Source organism: Copadichromis virginalis, linkage group LG19, assembly GCF_057382275.1.
Source record: "Copadichromis virginalis isolate Kocher_CV1m ecotype Utaka linkage group LG19, C_Virginalis_male_GT1.1, whole genome shotgun sequence".
NCBI lineage: Eukaryota > Metazoa > Chordata > Actinopteri > Cichliformes > Cichlidae > Copadichromis > Copadichromis virginalis.
In genome coordinates, this window is record NC_140636.1 from 29649183 (window position 1) to 29666701 (window position 17519).

The 17519-nt window shown below is 41.7% G+C and overlaps 1 protein-coding gene across 5 annotated transcripts in view; it reads left to right on the top strand.

Moving 5' to 3' along the window:
- Positions 1-16988, top strand: part of qkia (QKI, KH domain containing, RNA binding a) — an 84144-nt gene extending 67156 nt beyond the window's left edge. For 2 of the 5 annotated variants that reach the window (XM_085441124.1, XM_085441127.1), the window contains exons 5-7: positions 6457-6544; positions 9339-9779; positions 11772-12626. In XM_085441124.1, the coding sequence (XP_085297250.1) occupies positions 6457-6544; positions 9339-9779; positions 11772-11875 (633 nt within the window). In that variant the 3' untranslated portion in view covers positions 11876-12626. Of the gene's footprint in view, positions 1-6456; positions 6545-9338; positions 9780-11771; positions 12627-13086 lie in introns of those variants that run through there. The other 3 variants (XM_085441125.1, XM_085441128.1, XM_085441126.1) reach the window with 3 other exon arrangements.
- The last annotated feature ends 531 nt before the right edge of the window (positions 16989-17519 follow it).

Here is a 17519-nt window from a genome sequence, read left to right on the forward strand (position 1 = left end):
ATGGAAAGAAAAAAAGATATATATTTTTTAAGTTCTAGTTAGTTCAGTAAAAAAAAGTATTTCTGTTTCCCTTCTTATTTTCTTGTCCTTTCTCCTGTCCGTGGCAGAGTCTGTATGGGTCTGTCAGTTGATATTGATGGGGCTATCGGCAAGCACCAAGGCTGCCCACTTCGCTATTCTCCAGTACAATAAAAGGCTGTAATAAGCCCCATAGATCCAGTAACCATTTCCAGTTCCATGGCTCAGGCTGTTTCTACCACCCATACCTACACCACATGCTATGAACAACCCCAGAGAAGCTGTAGGAATAAAGTATGCAATTAAATTAATACCCTTTTGCAACATATGTCTTACATACTGAGCTACAACCGATGCTTCTCCAGACGGAGCAGAGTTGGCACTTCTGAGCCTGAGCTTTTGGCACTTGAGCTTTGTTATGAAGTAGAAAGAGAAGTATTAACAGAAGAGTTAACGCCTCACTATATGTGCCACTTTCAACCGTACCTCGATAAGCTGTCTGATTGACAGCGATGGGGCGGAGCAGCCGTGATGCGTTTGTAATAATCTGACTGGAGTCAGGTTCACTTCTATGCTAATGAGCAAGTGTGTTGGTGGTTTAGCATGACTAATGGCGCACATCGCTAACAGCTGTCTGGTTGTGAGGACGGGAGCAAAGAAGTTCAGCAGAAATAAAGAGGCTTTACGGGAATGTTGTGAAGGCATGAGGCTGCGAGAAAGCAAAGTTGCAGGAGATTGCATTGTTAGTCTTTGGGGAAAGGGAAAATACAGTTGAGGCCTGATTCTCTTGGCAGATATGTTCACAAAAGCTGAGGAGCAAGGCAGAGGCAAGAAAATTGCCTTTGAAAGTGCAACAGTGAATTTGAAAAAGGGCAAACAGCACTTACTCTACTAGACCCTTTAAAGGGCCTTTTTTAATGAAAGAGAATAGATAAAAATGTGATGCCCATTTATAAGACTTTTTTTTTTTTTCCCCTGTAGTTGATTGATACATGGTCTTGTTGCTGAAAAGTGATAAAGGTCTAATATGTTTTTATTCTGTGCGTGCATGTTTGTGTCTTTCCCTGGTGGAAAGACACACTTGTATATATGAGTGGCATGTTGGATTTTTTTTTTTTTCATTTCCAGAGCATCTCTTTGATTTACAGTCTTGTCCATGAAAACACTGGAATTAGGTTTGCTGCACAAGTGTTTTCATTTCTTCCCCCCCGTCCAGGTTCCAAGTTTGCTTTAACTATCTTGCATTGATTAAACTTCTTGTCACTATTTAGTGTGGAGATGTTTTGAAGCTTGCTACAAGTACTCATTCCATCCTCTTCTCTCACACCCTCCACTTCTGGAGAGTGTGGAATTGTTGATAAGTCGTCTTGGCAGCATAGCAAGAGTAATCATTTCCCTCCAGATGTTAGAGTTTGGGAAGGAACCAAAAGGGAGTGAAAAGAGGGAGGGATACGGGGGGAGAAACCAGCTGCCGCCACTGCCAGTTCCACCCATATACATGAAGTCACCTACTCCTCCCTTCCCGAGACTCCCAATATCATCTCCTTCACTCCCCTCTGCTGAAAAACTTACCCTCCCTTCTCATTCTCAGTTCTACACATACTGCCTCCCTATACCCCAGGAGGCAGCTAGGGCAGGCAGTATTTACCGCTGAGGTAATTGGAGTAGTTTGGAGACAGCCTGACCCTAGCCCTGCTAAGGCCTAAGGTGTGTGTGTGTGTGTGTGTGTGTGTGTGTGTGTGTGTGTGTGTGTGTGTGTGTGTGTGTGCGCGCGTGCGTGCGTGCGTGCGCTCGTATACTCACATGTGTGCGTACGGCTGTTTGTGATGACTGGCAGAGAGGCCAGGGAAGGAAAGCAGGCCTTAGCCAGTGTCATCCCACTAGGGAGCAGACAAATTGGCTTTCACTACTCTGCCTGTCTTTTCTCGTTTCATATTCTTCAGCTATTCCTTTCTTCTTCCTACCTATCTTTCCATCTCTCCACCAACTCAAGGACAATCTTTCACGCTTTCTCTTGTACTTGCTCCGCAGCGCTTTTTCTCCTCCTGTTACCCTTTTGTTCCACTTCTCTTTCTGTATCTCTCACTGCTCATCATTTCATCTCTCTGAGCTGAGCTGCATAGACTGCGACTCTTGCCAGATATGAGCAAAAACTCCCCCTCAGTTGCAGTCATAGACATGAGGAAACTCATCCAACCTAATCCAGGCGCCTGTTGCATTTTTCTGTGGGTGAGAGGGGAAAGGAAAGGGCCTTCAATCGGGGTGTCAGGGCGAGAGTGAGTGTACACAATCATTCATGGGATGCACATGCAGTAAATGCCATTAAACACTATTGTCTAATAAAAACTAGCATTAGCTACAGTTTGTTTTCATATAAAAGGCTGACACGAGCTGTGATCAGAAGAGGCACGGGAGAGTGAAGCGTGACAGTAATTTAGCATGCATCTAGTGACCTCATCGCCGGGTTGTCAGGTAGGCATTGGGACATGGCTCACCTGCTTTAGCTCATCACACTGCCTGCTCCTCCTCCGCCACCTTCCCTCATCCCTCCGTCTTGCTTGTCCCTGATAGCTTTTACCGCTCTGCTGATTTCACAAATAGGCCTCATTGATTGAATCTGATTCTTGTGGATAGAGCAGCTTTATTGAGTGGCTTTTTCACTGATGGACAGGAGCGTGTGTGTGTCTGTGTGTGTGTGCGTGTTTGTTACACACATTCATGTGTGCATGTAAGAGATGATAAGAGAAAACTTCCTTTCCCCATCCCTCTCATTCTGTAATCCAGGAGCTATTCATCTCTAGGGAATTCCAGCAGCCAGATCATTACAGACACACACAAAGAAGCTCTCACACACACTTAGTGCAGCATCAGAATGAAGATTTTATTATTTATTGTGCATGCCGACTGAGGAGTCTGTTAATTGTGACGACACCTTGAGCAAGACAACATTTAAGTGTTAACTGCTCTCTCAGGTACCGTTCATCATTTATCTAATCTGTGCTTCTGCGGGGGGAAGCAACATGATTTCTGCAGTACCGTCTTTTGTTTCCTGCCCGTGTAAATGGCTGTGTCTTTAGCCATTTTGAGCCTGTCATTTTTCAGTTGTTGTTTTGCTCAAACTGTAGCACTAATACAACCAGCACTTCCCAAAACCTACTACAGAGAAAAGTGGTGGCAATGCTGCAAGAGGGATTTTGTGTTTTGATGCAGAAAATGAGCTTGTTTCAGATGTAAAACAGAAATGATCTGTCTTGCGTTTGGGGGGTTTAGTGAGCAAACTGTTAGAGGCTGGAGCTATATCGGCAGCCCTCCACTGAGGATGTACACATTTCACACACAACAATGCACACCTCATCCTTGCAGCAGCAGCAGCATCTGTGCTTTTCCCCTCTCGCTGCCCTCTATTTTGTCTCTCTCCTCTCAACAGGCAGTGTGCCACCTATGCAGAGTTGGATGGATGGTGGCACCCCCTTCCCCTTGCACCCATTTAACCCCCACAGCCCTGCAGATCCATCATTGCTCAACACACACAACACATGTAACACCCACATCCCTGAATGCATATGTCCTGATCTGTAGCTTCCTACTAAGTAACCCCTAATCGTTTTGTCATATACTTTAGAGTCTCACCCCTGAAATGTGCTAATTATTATGTCTTTTTCTTTTTTAAGTCTTAGTCTGTTGCAACCAAACTGATGCTGTGTTCTTTGCACTAAGCTTGCTGGGATGCTATGTGCTCATTAAGGGCTTGATCTTAATATAAGAGACAGTTCATTTAAATTACAGTTAGAGGTTTTTCTGCTTGTGTGTAAAATAAAACTTGAATGCAAGTGTGGTTTTAGCAGAATTGGTATTCTTTATCCAGCTCTCCATGTAGGGACACGGGCAAGATTGTGTGATTTATTATTGTCAGAATAAACATATTGAGCTTTGAAAGTATTACACATGCAGCCCCTCGTCATGATTTTCCTCTGCAGTAGTTATGTGATTCATTTTGTATTTTTTTCTCTTTACTTTTCATCCCTCAATTTGACTGCCTTGATTATACTCTATTACGGATACAGACCCGGCAGCCGAGTACTCATTCTTCTAATATTTTATTTCAAGTCTTCTTGAAGTCCTCCACCCGGGGCGCTTGCGTAGTTGGTGCATTACAATGTAAATTCTCTCCACGGTTCCGGAAAACAGGCAGGTATGTAGACATTTGCACGAACCCTCATGCTCTGGGTCTGATGATGAAATTTACATCACTTGTACCCGAGCATACTTGTGGACGTGGGAAGCTTACGTTTGCTTAAGCCAGCTCCAGAGAAAGGATTATGGACTTTTAGGGAGACCCAGACACACACATAGAGGGAAGCAGGAGAATAAATGGTTGTTTTGATTTATGAGAGTCATTAGCAAATAACGGCAGGCTTGTCCCACTTTCTGGACTGCGCAAGGTTGTAGACACTATGATTATATTGACTTTGTAACGTAAGTAACTAAAGGTGATCCCAGAAATGGAAGAAACAGAGATGATATTGGATTTAATGTTTATTGGCAGGGCTTGTTCATTCACGTGTTCGGTTGTTTACGTAGAGATTGCAGCATCTAATTAGTACTGATTTTGTCTCTCTATTGAAGAGGGTTTATTGGTCCATGTTAGCGACTGACCTGGGCCGTGTTCAGTTAGTGTTGAAGCTGCATGTCAAGCGGCCCTTTGCTCACCTCCAAAGCTAATGGCGAGGGAGTAAAATAGTGCTTGGCTGCTATTTTAACACCTTGTCTTGACTTGTCTGTCATACAGCACCGTTCAAGCCTGTAGCTTGATTTATTTATTTATTTTTAACCAATTTCTGAATGTGCTAGTTAGCATAAGTTGTCATTTGATTAGATGTAAAATATTTGATTCAGAGGTGAATATTAGAACGCCATTTTGAATGAAATTAATGATCATTTAGATGTTAATTATTGGTAATGTAAAGCTGTTTGTTTAATCAATCAATTTCTAATTACCTGGAAAATAAAAACATGTCTGTTGAATCACTAGTTATTGTTTGATCAGCCTTTGCAGCTTGGAATAATTCTGTGTCGTTTTCATGCTTTAAGACCTCCCTATTAAAAGAAAAGAGAGACAGATCACAGTGGAGGTAGCGAAGGAAAAGAAATTTCCTTGCTTCATTAATTGGCAGCTCTGTGGTACACTAAACATGCCGTGTGCACACAGACACACACACGCAGACACACTGTTGAATGCTGTGACTGCTCTGAAGCCACAGCTTTATATTTAGTCAAGAGACCAGCCTCTGTCACTTTTTCTCTTGCTTAACCTCGCTCTTTCTCTTCCTCTCTCGGTGGCTGTGTTGAAGAGGAGTCTCAGGGGAGGGCTTAACTCTGAGCCCTCGTTCTTTTTCCGTTTCTTTCTCTCTCTCCTTCCACGTCTTTTCTTCCCTTATCGTCCTGTGAATGGAGCTGCAGGCTGTTGTTGAACTGTGAATTAGTCCAGGAGACACACTCTGCACCTAGACAAAATAGAGAAACGGAGGAGGTTCAGTATCTGCCTTTCTGCTTTCATTCCTGCCACCCTGACAGGTTTGCCTTACTCTGTGCACACATGAGGCGTTTAAATGCTGGTGCAGAGTGTATGTGCCTACGAGATGAACTAGTGAGGGAACAAGTGTCACAATTTTACCATGAACCAGCAAAAGGTATAAAATCAATAACTGACTTGAGGTTAACCTGAGGTCAGCAAGGCTTCACGTGCACCCTCGGTTTTGTGAATAAGCCACGTAAGACTGTGCCTATATTATGACGTACAACCTGGAAAATCACAGGGAGGGGTTTGTGTTGTCATGGTTATTGGATGTTCGGTAGCTTAAGGGGAAATTAAGTTTGGGTGGGGTGGGGCGAGGTGCAGAAAAGAAACTGGGAGGAATGGATGGGTGAGTGGGAGGAGGAAGGAGGGGTGCTATCTTAATTGCTTTCCGTGAATAATTTCAGTCCCCTAATTTGGCGATAATGACAGTGGCTGCTGCTTTTGTATTTATTTATCCAAACATTAATTGACAGGACTGACATTAGCCAGTGCGGTTATTGCGCATTTGATTGCGCACAAGGGAGCAAAGAAAATTACAGTAATTATCATTCTGATATGGATTATGAATATGCATTCCCACACTTAATGTCTCTGTCAGCATTTTAGTAACAACAAGGCACTCTGCCACGACAACAGCCCTTTAGCTTATCTCATATCTGCTTCCCTAAACCCAGTCCAACCAGTGCTTCTGGAGAGCAGATGACACGTCGTGTCCAAATGATTTAACGGCAACAGCCAGACATGCGGTTAGGTGAAATGGTCTTCATGTGGATTGTTTTAGTTGTCCGATAGTTGTCGGCTCATGTTAATTAATGTAAGGTGTGTTAATGTGAGTATTAAAATGTTTTGTTTTTTAACAGGCGGAGGGAGAGGACAATTTGAAGAAGATGCAGCTGATGGAGCTAGCTATTCTCAATGGGACATACAGAGATAACAACATCAAAACACGTAAGTGAGCTGCAGTGAAAAGCAACCGCATCCCCAATTTCCATAATCCATCAGTTTTCTTCCATACATAATAAAAACCTTTAATATTTTAATGATATTTTTCCAATATTTCCCATTAACTCATACTTTTGGTTTTCATTAAATAAATGTGCAGTCAGCTCCACTGTGTGCATACATCATATTATCTCTGACTATGAGCAGACCTCTTTTTCAAAACTGTTTTCCAACCATAAGTAGGAATACCTCTGTTCCATTTTTCTCCATATTTCTTGTCCTCTCTGCCATCCTTTCATCCACCCATCCTTTCCCCTGCAATCCACATGCATTCACCCTGTTTTACTCGCTCCTGGCAGACTTTAAATATTAAGCACATTGCTGTATTTCACCTGCTCAGTTCTGCATGTCAGTTGCTGATTCACGTGTGTTTTGTAATCACCAAATTATGTTTGAAAATGTAAATCATATACAGCCCCAATGTTTGACTTAATGGCAAGTTAATCTGAACTTGTGCATGTGATTATTTTCTTTATAATTAATCAAAATTTAATTAAAAATGTCTCTAAAAATTGGTTATTCTGTACACATTTTTTTTTTGTTAATGAAAGTTTAAGCGATTAATTTCTTTGTTGAATTTTTCTCGTTTAACATCTGCCTAAATGGGAGCCATGATGAAGTAGCCCACCACCCAACTGCAGTTACAAAAGCACTTTATTTAATAGGCTTCCCTTTGGGGAAGCTTGTGTGGCACAGCTTATAGAACATGCTAATGCTTAGCCTCTATAAGAATTAGAGCTGGGCGATAGAACGATAACGATATCTATCGCGATATAACTTTTACTCGATAGAGAAATTAAGCTATCGCGATAGACCTCGCTGCTCTTGTCCTCTTAAAAAAAAAAAAAAAGGTCAGCCAATCCAAATTAAGTAGCGCAGAGCCGAACCAATCACAGCCGCAGCGTCACGTCGCGTGACTTGTTACGTACAGCACAAGTGCCAAGCCGCACGTGTGTTTGTTTGGGAAGCAGCCAGCGGGTAATGGAGCCAGCGCGTAATGGAGGAAATGAGTGTGCCGACTAGAAAAATCAACCGAGCGTGACCGAAGAGAAAACAGATGATGGTTCCAATGCCGGAGAGATTGTCAAACGGAAGAGCCATAGAAGTTCCGTAGTGTGAAGGTATTTCGGCTATTTCAAGTCTGACAAAAAACAGAGTAGCGTGCACTGTAAATTGTGCCGAAAGCAAGTCTGGAAATACAATAAACTGGTGCATGCGTCACACTGTGCGCCACGTTATTGTTTCGGTGAAATGAATTTCTACAATACTGTTACTGTTAATTCTACTCTCTGCAGTGTTTAAATGCTTACATATACACACAGTTACTGTCCGTCCACACATACGACTCGGTTCTGCTTCTATGCCCCAGCTTTGTTTACTTTTTCCCACCGAGGCTTCTAGACTTCTGATTGGCCAACATTTCTGCACGGTTAGGAATCTAGCGCCACCTGCTGCTTTGGCATGTTCATAGCAGCGTTTTCCTTCATTTCTGCCTTTATGTGTGGACGGGATTATTTTTTAAAATGGAAACGGAAAATCTCCGTTTTCAAAAATACCCATGTACGTGTGGACGTAGCCTCAGTCTCTGACTGGAAGCGCTAATTCGTCATTCGGCTTTTGTCAGACTAAAGTAACTGTTACAACTGTTTGAAAAGCTAAGCTATACAACAAGGAGAGATTGAGAATTTCCTTTTAGTTCTCAGTTTATTTGATATTGACAAAAGTTAGTCAGTTTTGTCTGTTCTTCTGTAAAACAAACTAAGATTTATTTTTAGAATTAATATTTTGTTTCTAAGTGGAATTGACAATTTAGTCTGTTTCGTTTGTTCTATTTTGAAACTTAAACGCTTTAGCGGCTGCCTTTTGTGTAGTTTGCAATATTTGTCTTTATTTATCTGAAAAAGTCTCATGTTCCTTAAGTACATCTACCCTGTTGAACTTATTATGGGAAATAAATATTTAAATAAAAACAAGCTGCTGATTATTTCACATTTTACTTGTGAGCAACGGCACATTTAAATCTTACAAATAGTTATTTGGCTTATATCGTGATAGATATCGTTATCGCCTGAAATGAAAAAAACATATCGTGATATGAAAAAATCTCATATCGCCCAGCTCTAATAAGAATTATATTTGTATGTCCATTTGTCATCCAACACAAACTGAGTGCTGACTTTGCAGAGGATGGGCATTTCTTTAAGTTTAAATGCTCCCACTCTGACCTCCACATCAAGTTCAAAATTCTCCTCATTTTGCTTATTTATTTATTTATGCCATAAAAACTGCCTCCTCCTCTATATGAAGTCAACAGCTCTGTTTCTGTTGGCATGCGTGTCGTTTAACTCACCCATATCATTTCCAGTAGGTGAATGTGTAGCTGCTGTGGTGATCGGTCTGCTTCAGATGCACTGGGATGATGGCGTTATTTCAGTATTTTTGTGCGTCTTGTGTTTTGGTGTGTGGGGTGATTTTATTTTTTTAAATTTTGTTTGGCAATGTTGGCAAAAGATTGTCGCTTTTGTGGTTCACCACCATGATCATTGCATGGACTAATTTTCCCTTTTGCTCCTCTCCCCTTTCTCTCTATCTCTCTCTGCCACTTCCTGTTCACCCTTCCTTTCCCCCTTTCGTATTTTCACACTTCACTTTTCATCTGTGATATTGTTCAACCACACTACACTTTATCTCTTGTCCTCTTTCTTTCTGTTCCTGTCCTTCACTCTCTTGCTTATGGCAGCCACCCTTGCGTTCTCTCTTGCAGCGGCGGCAGCAGCCGCTCAGGGCCCTCGCCTCATAGCGACCTCCACAGGTCAGGTGTTGCCTCCCCAGGCACTGCGGCCTCAGACGCCAGCCGGGGCCCCCATCATGAACCTCATCCGGCCCACTCAGATGGCTGCCATGCTGCCCAATGGCACCCCCACCCTGGTGCCTCCCACACCGGATGGCGGGCTTATCTACACCACCCCCTACGAGTACCCTTATGCCTTGGCACCCACCTCCCTGCTGGAGTACCCCATCGAGCATAGTGGGGTTCTAGGTAAGAGAGCCTGGGGAAGCATGGGTGCCGCAGGTACAGCGACCAGCTTTAGCCAGCCTGGACAAGAGGCCAGCTTGTTTTACCCCGGAGCTGGGGTGCTGGACGCGGCTTCCATGAGCCACAGTCAGGACTTGTTGAAAGGTAAATATGTCGTGTCCACCTGAGGATCAAAACAGACAAACTCACAGGGTGGATGTACTGATGAAGCTCTTGGTGATGGGATGACCAGCTATGTTGCTCATGGACACTTTGTTAAATGGCAATGGGGGGCAATAATTACCTTGTGTGAGGGCCAGGCTAATGGGAAGTTCTCTATAGACTAAAGATATTCACTGTTTAGTTACGTTCTTGCCAAACAGTTGCGCTCTCAGGTTTATATTGCCTCTTGTCTGCAAGGTTTATTATAGGTGGACTTGCACTTGCCTCAGCGTGAAACGAGGCACACTGACAGTAACACACTCCCTAACCCTTTCATGCACTGGCCTAGAGGTTTATTCAGTCTGGCGGCAGATCCCCTTGGATTTCTGCAGCTTTTGAAATTATTTCTCTGCGCTGTTGTCTGCAGGCAGGCCTCAATGCCTGCAGATAGTCCCTCTCTCACTCCCACTGGGGATGTTCATTAAATTCCCCCACTCACTCCCTTTTTTCCTTCTCTCCATTGTCTTAGCTCTAGCCCCGTTGAACCGGAGCGCTGTGCTAACACCTGACGCTCCACTTACTTTTTGTGTCAGAAAAAAAGTCCAATATGGAGGGGGGTCTAATATATGTTGTGTTTATCCCCGACGGTGCTTTAAGCTCAGCTCATCTGCTACCAAAGAAGAAAGAACTAGGTTTAGGCCTGGTACCGTCCCCATATGTTATATTAAGGCTCTAGTTAACACAAAAGAAAAGCCGTTTCCCGCGTTAGGCAGGAGAAACCTTTGTTAGCCGCTTTCCAGATTTAATTTGACACTGCACTTCACTAATGTTCACAGATTCATTTGCAGACACAAGTGTGGTTTTAGCTGACCTGTGTATTTGAGGTGCCTCTGGGAGTCATGTGTAGAACAGACATGGGCAGCTGACTGGCTTTTCTCTCTTTAACTTGCAGGGTTACACCAGCTTAGTGCATTTTATTTACTCACACTATCGATTGGTGCTTTCAGCAACACAGGGCCCTGTGGAACACGCTCCCTCTCATACTCGCGCGCGCACACACACATACTCACAGACTTGGCTCAGTTTCCTGCGCTACTGTATCTAGCCACCAACGGCTTCTCTGAGAATAAAGAAATGTCAGGCCATCTGCTACTTCAGAGTAGTGTAGTTAGCTGTGTAGTCATGGGCCAAAAAAATCAGCTCTTGATAATGCCAGAAGAAAATCTTTTTTTATAACTTATTTCGCATGTCCTCGCTTCCTCTGGGAAATGTTTTTCTATTTCATTTTTTTGTTGTTGTTTTAAATCCATGCACACATCTGAAATTTGTAATACTTGAACATAGTGTGGCACACAAACAGTTTTTGTGATGCATACGAGGCGGTGTCAACCGCTGCAGTAGAAAGAAATCAGTTGTGACAAATATAGGAAGGAAATGACAGCCTGTGCCGCTAGTGAGCAGATTGACCTGGAGAGAAATGTTGAAAAGGGAAAGAGAAAATGAAGGAGAGAGGGAGAGGCAGGTGGTGTCTGGCACTATTCAATTACCATCAGAGCTGTATTGGATTTCCCCACCTTTCAAAATGAAGAGACAAATTTCTCTCTGTTCCCCTTTTGGATCCCACAGGAAGAATCACATTATTTTTCTAGACAGCCCTGGAGCCTGTACCCTTTACCTACCACCCCATCCACCCACATATATAACTCTGAGCACTGTGGAATTTTAGTACTTAAGTTATGAATTTTTAAATACCAAGTAAATCTCCAAAAAGTTGTATAATTTTTTTTCTACTGCATTTTTTCTACATGTAAAAGGAAAAAAAGAAGACGTGCTTGTGTGTATATGTACTATAATCTGTATTATGTTATTCTGTGTATTGTTGTGTAATCCGAGCATTATAATGGTTAAAATGTGAATGTTATCACTGTACAAATGACTGTTTTTGCCCTCCTCAAAGTGAACGGTTTCTAACCCTGTGGACCTGTTACAATCTAGGTGCAATGGCTACTAAAGTGAGACGGCATGACACGCGGGTCCATCCTTACCAAAGGATTGTGACCGCTGACAGAGGTCAGTTTAGTCTCTTAGCTACACTTTGATGTTGACTTATGCATTTCAGTGATTATTGTATTATGCCTCGATGCCTTAGTTGGGAATTTCTACATTGTCTGTATTGCATTTTGTTTTGTTTTCCTGTCCCCCTGCCACCTTTCCTACCCCGTATCGCCACACGCCAGCTAAATGGTTGATTGTGGTATGCACATTTTGTTTACATTTAGTACTTAACATATGCAGTATGTGCAGACTGTGTATATGTCAAAGCTCAGGCAAAAGTGATGTTGAAAGGTTTGGGTTTTTGCAGCTGTGAAGCCAGGACAGGTAGTACTTTGCAGGCAGTGTTGAAAGTGTATAATGACATTCCTCTGATGTGAGATTAGAGCCTAAAATGGGGCAGGCTTGTTCCCATACATGATTTATCTCCTCGACTCATAGGGAGCAGAGAAAAAGGAGACTCATTTCTATACTGTATCGTAAAGACATAGCAGGCATAAGGCAAGTGGCCGTGCTGCTACCAGGCCCCATTTCACCTTGAAATTTACATTTATTTTTGATTTTTTGATTTTTCTCTGGAAGATAGGCACGCACAGACATAAGCTGAGGTAGCTTGCATTCTCTCCAGTGTATTGCAAATATATTGAAATAAAGCTAAAGTACATTTTTAATATTTCAGTTGTACATGAGGTACTGTCATTTTATATTTGAGCATTTTATATCAAATGTATTTATGGTTTTGTGTATATTTATATTCTATAAAAATATACTGCTAAATAAAGAGAACGAATCGGAAAACAGCGATTCATCTATTCATTGCACATATAACACTAGTCTTAGTTATGCTTCACATAACTCTAGTTATTAAGTCTCCTTAACACTAATCACACTGTTTGGAGCTTGCATTCCAACTCGAACGACACTAAAACACTAGATTTTTGTTACTTTGTTTGTCTGTTCGACCTCTCTTTGCTTCTATTTTTGGTTTTGGGGGCAATGTGCGCTTTATTTAAACCACCAAGCTACCTGATTCAGGGTGGGGCTTAGTAGTTTGGATCATGCCGTTGCGGCGCCATGATCGCAGTGAGATTAGCTGGGTTCACCTCATGTTGGCAGGGGACTAAGAGCAGGGGGCGACGTAAGAGATTGCATTCATTTTATTGTTAAAATGATGTCATTCCAGTCTCTTCTTGCTGACACTAATATCCTTTCTATCTTTTTTTTTCTGTTTGTTTTGTTTTTGTTTCTAACCACCTAGCCGCCACCGGCAACTAACACATGACCTTCTGACCTCTGAACTCTTCACCCAATGACGAGCCGCCCCAAGCCTGCCTGCTGATCAGTTAACTGGTAATTGCCTTTTGCTAGCCTCTCGGACGCAAGTGTGTGAGAGAGAGAGAGAGAGAGAGGCGCCTGCCCGTACAGTTACCCTAACACATTCTGACAATAAAAATTAAAAAAAAGAAGAGAGAAAAAAAGTAGAAACCAACGCAGAATCTTCACAGAAACACAACGAAAACCCAACAAAGTTGTGTGATATTCATAAATATTTTTTTCCCTTTGTTCATTGAGTTCGATTCCCATTCTTTCTCTTTCTTTTTCTTCATGAATCACACACTGGGTGGACGTGTTTGTGGTATGACTCATAAATCTGCACTGAATTACATAGCAATAAAGACCCCCACCCCACACACCCCACCCCCCTTCCTCTAATTACTCTGATGTGGTGACCTCACTTGTATGAATCAAAGTTGAGTATTTATTTGACGCAAACCATTTGGTTTCAGAGTAATGGCCCTCAGATTGACAGCCCCTCCTCCCCTCCCTCAAAATATAGATATAAGAGCGTCTACCTGCTCCCACCCTGTCCCAAAACCCACCCACGGGGAGAGAAAAAGAAACAGAAGGAAAGAGAACATACACTCACATTAACTTGTTTAATTTCACGTGTAGTTCAGTTGTTGAGCTCTAAGATGTACTTTTGAGCTGACACATTCTGGGTGTGCCCTCTAAACAGCTTTCTGTCTTTGTTTTTATTTAATTTTTTAAAAAGCATGGCTGAAATGATTGCTAAAGGAGCTTTTTATGATTTATGTGTTTTGTTTTTCTCCTGTCTGTTTTTAATGCTTTTTTTTTTTGTCATTTTCTCCACTTGATTTTGTCCTTTTTTTTCCCCCTGTTGTTCATATTTGACTAATTAGCTTTTGCTTAAACCTGACCAGCCAAAACCAAGGCGAGGTGGTTAGCTCTAAAGCAGTACGCCAACTGATGTTCAAAGCAGGCTGCAGAAGCTTAAGAAATGATGAAGGGCAAGATGGGAAGGTCACTACTTGGGCTGATGGTTCTTTGTGTGTTTTTGTGTGTGTTTTTAATTAATACTACAATGAAAGTAGGGTGTGTTGAGGCTTCGGGGGGAGGGAGAGGGAAATTGCCCCCCCATCCACACTACATCCACTATACAGTGCCTGATGTATTTTGACAAAAAAAAATCTCAATGAGTTAGCTGAGCTGTGATCACAAAGACAAAAAAAAAAGTATTAAGTGTGCATATTTAGCCAAAGGGTTTGCCAGTGAATTATATATCTGCAGTTATGCATCTGTCTCACAGAGGGCTCTCTTTGTGATTTTTAAGAGTTTAAAAGGGTGTGAATTTTTAGTGCCTGCCTTCAGCTGTAACAGCCAGCCAGCCAGTCAGTTTAGATGATTTCTCACCCATTACTGCTCTGTTTTCTTTTAAGGTGAAGAGATGCTAATCAACACTAAATCAACATGTTACACAGTGACAGCAAAGGGGGGAGGGGGGTACTTTGAAGTTCTGTACATAAATGCTTTTGCCATGTTACCTGGATTCTATATTAAGTTGTTTCATCAGCCACGTTGCCAAACAGATGTTTTATTTTGCCATTTTTTTCCATCTCCACGTTTGACTAATTCTTTTTAAATGTATTTTAAGTTTTAACCCCAGTTTGAAGACTTTACATGAGTTGAATCGTGCAGTTGGCATAATCTGAGCCTACTTGCATTTTTGTGTTTTGTTTTTTTTACTGATGAAATTTCTTTTTTCTTTTTCTTTTTTCTTTTTTTAAACTCGAGGTAAACGATCCAAAAGCGCATCCACAATGTGTCACACCTCCCTGTGATCATAGTCTAGCTTCTGAGCCCACAATCTTTTGTTTAACTCTCTCAAGAAAAAAATAGGATGTGAAAGCCATGCCTGCCTGTTCAAATTGCTTTATACATACGTCTTATATATATAAATATATATATAAATATATAAAAATGTAGATATGTCATTGCATATTCAAATACAGAAGAGAACAAAAAAAAAAGATAATTTTACAGGGTGCTGGAGATGAGAAAAAATAAGATCTATTTTTGGCAATTTTAGCTTTTGATACTTTACTTGCAGTTACAAAATCAGAAAAAAATAAAGAAAAAAAGTTTAAAACCGTATAGGGGAAATGGGGGGGGACCAAGTGGGGAAGGGGAGGGGGAGAAGTGCTGTTGACCTTGAATATGATTGGAAAAGGAAGACCAAAACAGTCACGACCCTTCGGAAAGTTAGCGAGCATCAGAGTGAGACGGACGCCTAGAGAGCTTAAAAAGATCAAATCAAAGTGCCTTATCGACAGTGGTTTCTGTTTTCTAGTATTCCAGTTGTGTTCAATAATATCCAGCACCCACCAAGATGGCGCAGAGAGGAATGGCTGGTGTTACACGCTCTGAAAGGTCGAGCAGGGTAGCCGCCACCGTATCGTGGCGTTACCGAAGTTATTCTATGCAAAAAGAATAGCAGTCGTTTTGACCAGCTACAAACATGTGCCATGGTTTTGTCTTCCTGAAATGATTTTTTTTCTCTTTTCCTTTTACCTGATGGCCCTTTACTCTGCTGTATGAGCAGATTGTGTTCTCTGTTTTTTTAATTATTATTATTGTTATTTCGATTCTAACGATCAAATGAGATATTGTCTTGATTTTTGGTGACTTTGACTAACTTCCTAGAACAAATTGAACTGCCAGTCGTGACCCAGTAGTCTGCCGGAACATGTTTTTTTTTTTTTTTTTTCCTTTTTTATAGTTTGTTTGTTTGTTTTTATTATGAGCTAAGAAAAATACATGATGTTCAAGGGAGTGGATGGAAGAGCGAACAGCAGGTGGGGAGGGTCGTCCCCACTACGCCTGTTTGTTTTTGTTTCAACAGCTGCAAACTGAAAGCATCCAGTCCACGTCTCTCAGCGTCAGCTTGACAACAAACTATCAATACAATCATGAGGTTTAAATTGGACAGCTGAAATGTTGGAATAATGAAACAAGCGAGGCCCGCTTCACCGCCAAACAGTTCTCAGCTGTTGAAATAACTGACAGTTTATTGCTGGAAGGTGAAATAATATTAAAATCGAGGAATTCTTAAATCCAATATAACACTTGGCGGTTTTGGTTTTTTTTGTTGTTTTTTTTCCCCCTCTATTCATAGCTCTTTCATCACGCTGTTACAGTGAAAGGTCAATGAAATATTCTTTTTCAGTGTTATTATTTTTATTAAATTGAAATGCAATATTAAAGTGGAGCAAGAGATGGTTATTCGGCATTTGACAGTATTAAGAAAATTCCCTCTGCAATGTTACAACTTGCTGTGTCATTGTGAAAGGCTGGATAAGACCATCAGGGGAAAGGTTGACTCTTATGCCTACCGTATTCTCTCTGGCCTGCCTACTACATGTATGATAATGTAATTAACAGCCATTGTTACAGGTTTATAATGTATTTTTCTAATCTCATTTTATATGTATATTAATCATGTTTCTGAGTGCTTTTTTTTTCTTCTTCTTCTTCTTTTTTTTAAATGAAACCCACTGCAACCCCCCTCGCCCTTAAACAACCCTCTCTCCTCCTTCTCCCCCGCCCCCTCCCCTCATCTCTTTTACATCTTGAAAACTGTCTCTTGTGGGGAGTGTTGCCTTTTTCCCTGTTACGTTTTGTTTTGTTTTCTTGCTGATTCCCAGCTTGTTTAACTCATTAGCTACTTTATTAGTTTATTTTTTTTCCTTGTCACGAGTATTTTTACATGCTTGCATTTAGTTTTCATGGTGTATGCTGTTATTTTTTTCTTATTAACCTCTTGGCATTTATTTTAATAAAACATTCTTAGTAAGAATTTTACTAACTTGCTGATATTTTGTCTTGTGTTTATAACCAGTTTCATGAATGTATTACCTCTGGTCTGGTTCACGGACTAACACGATTAAAACCAGTTGTCCTGCCACCACTTCCACTGACTGACAACGCACATTACATGAACGCGTGTGCTCTACATAAAACCACACTACACACACGCACAGATCTAACAGGAAACTGCACGAGTTGATAAATGTCCCTCACTGCCGCTCACGCGCTCTCACCTCTGTGCTGACTACAAAAAAAGAAACCAACAAAAAAAAGTCTCTTCATACTTGCACCCAACACTGCTGCTATGTCTTGTCGTCTCTCTCCGAAGCAACTTTTTGTTAGTTGTCCTATCCGCCTGTGTCACTGACCCTCCGCCGCCCCCTCCGTGAGACGGCAGGAAGTGTCGCCCTGTCTGAAACAACAAGCCCCACATTGCTCGAGGTCACGGGTTAACCTCTGGGTCGGCTGTTCTCTCTCCAACGAGGCGCGCACTGATTAAAAAAACAAATACATCTCCACACGCAA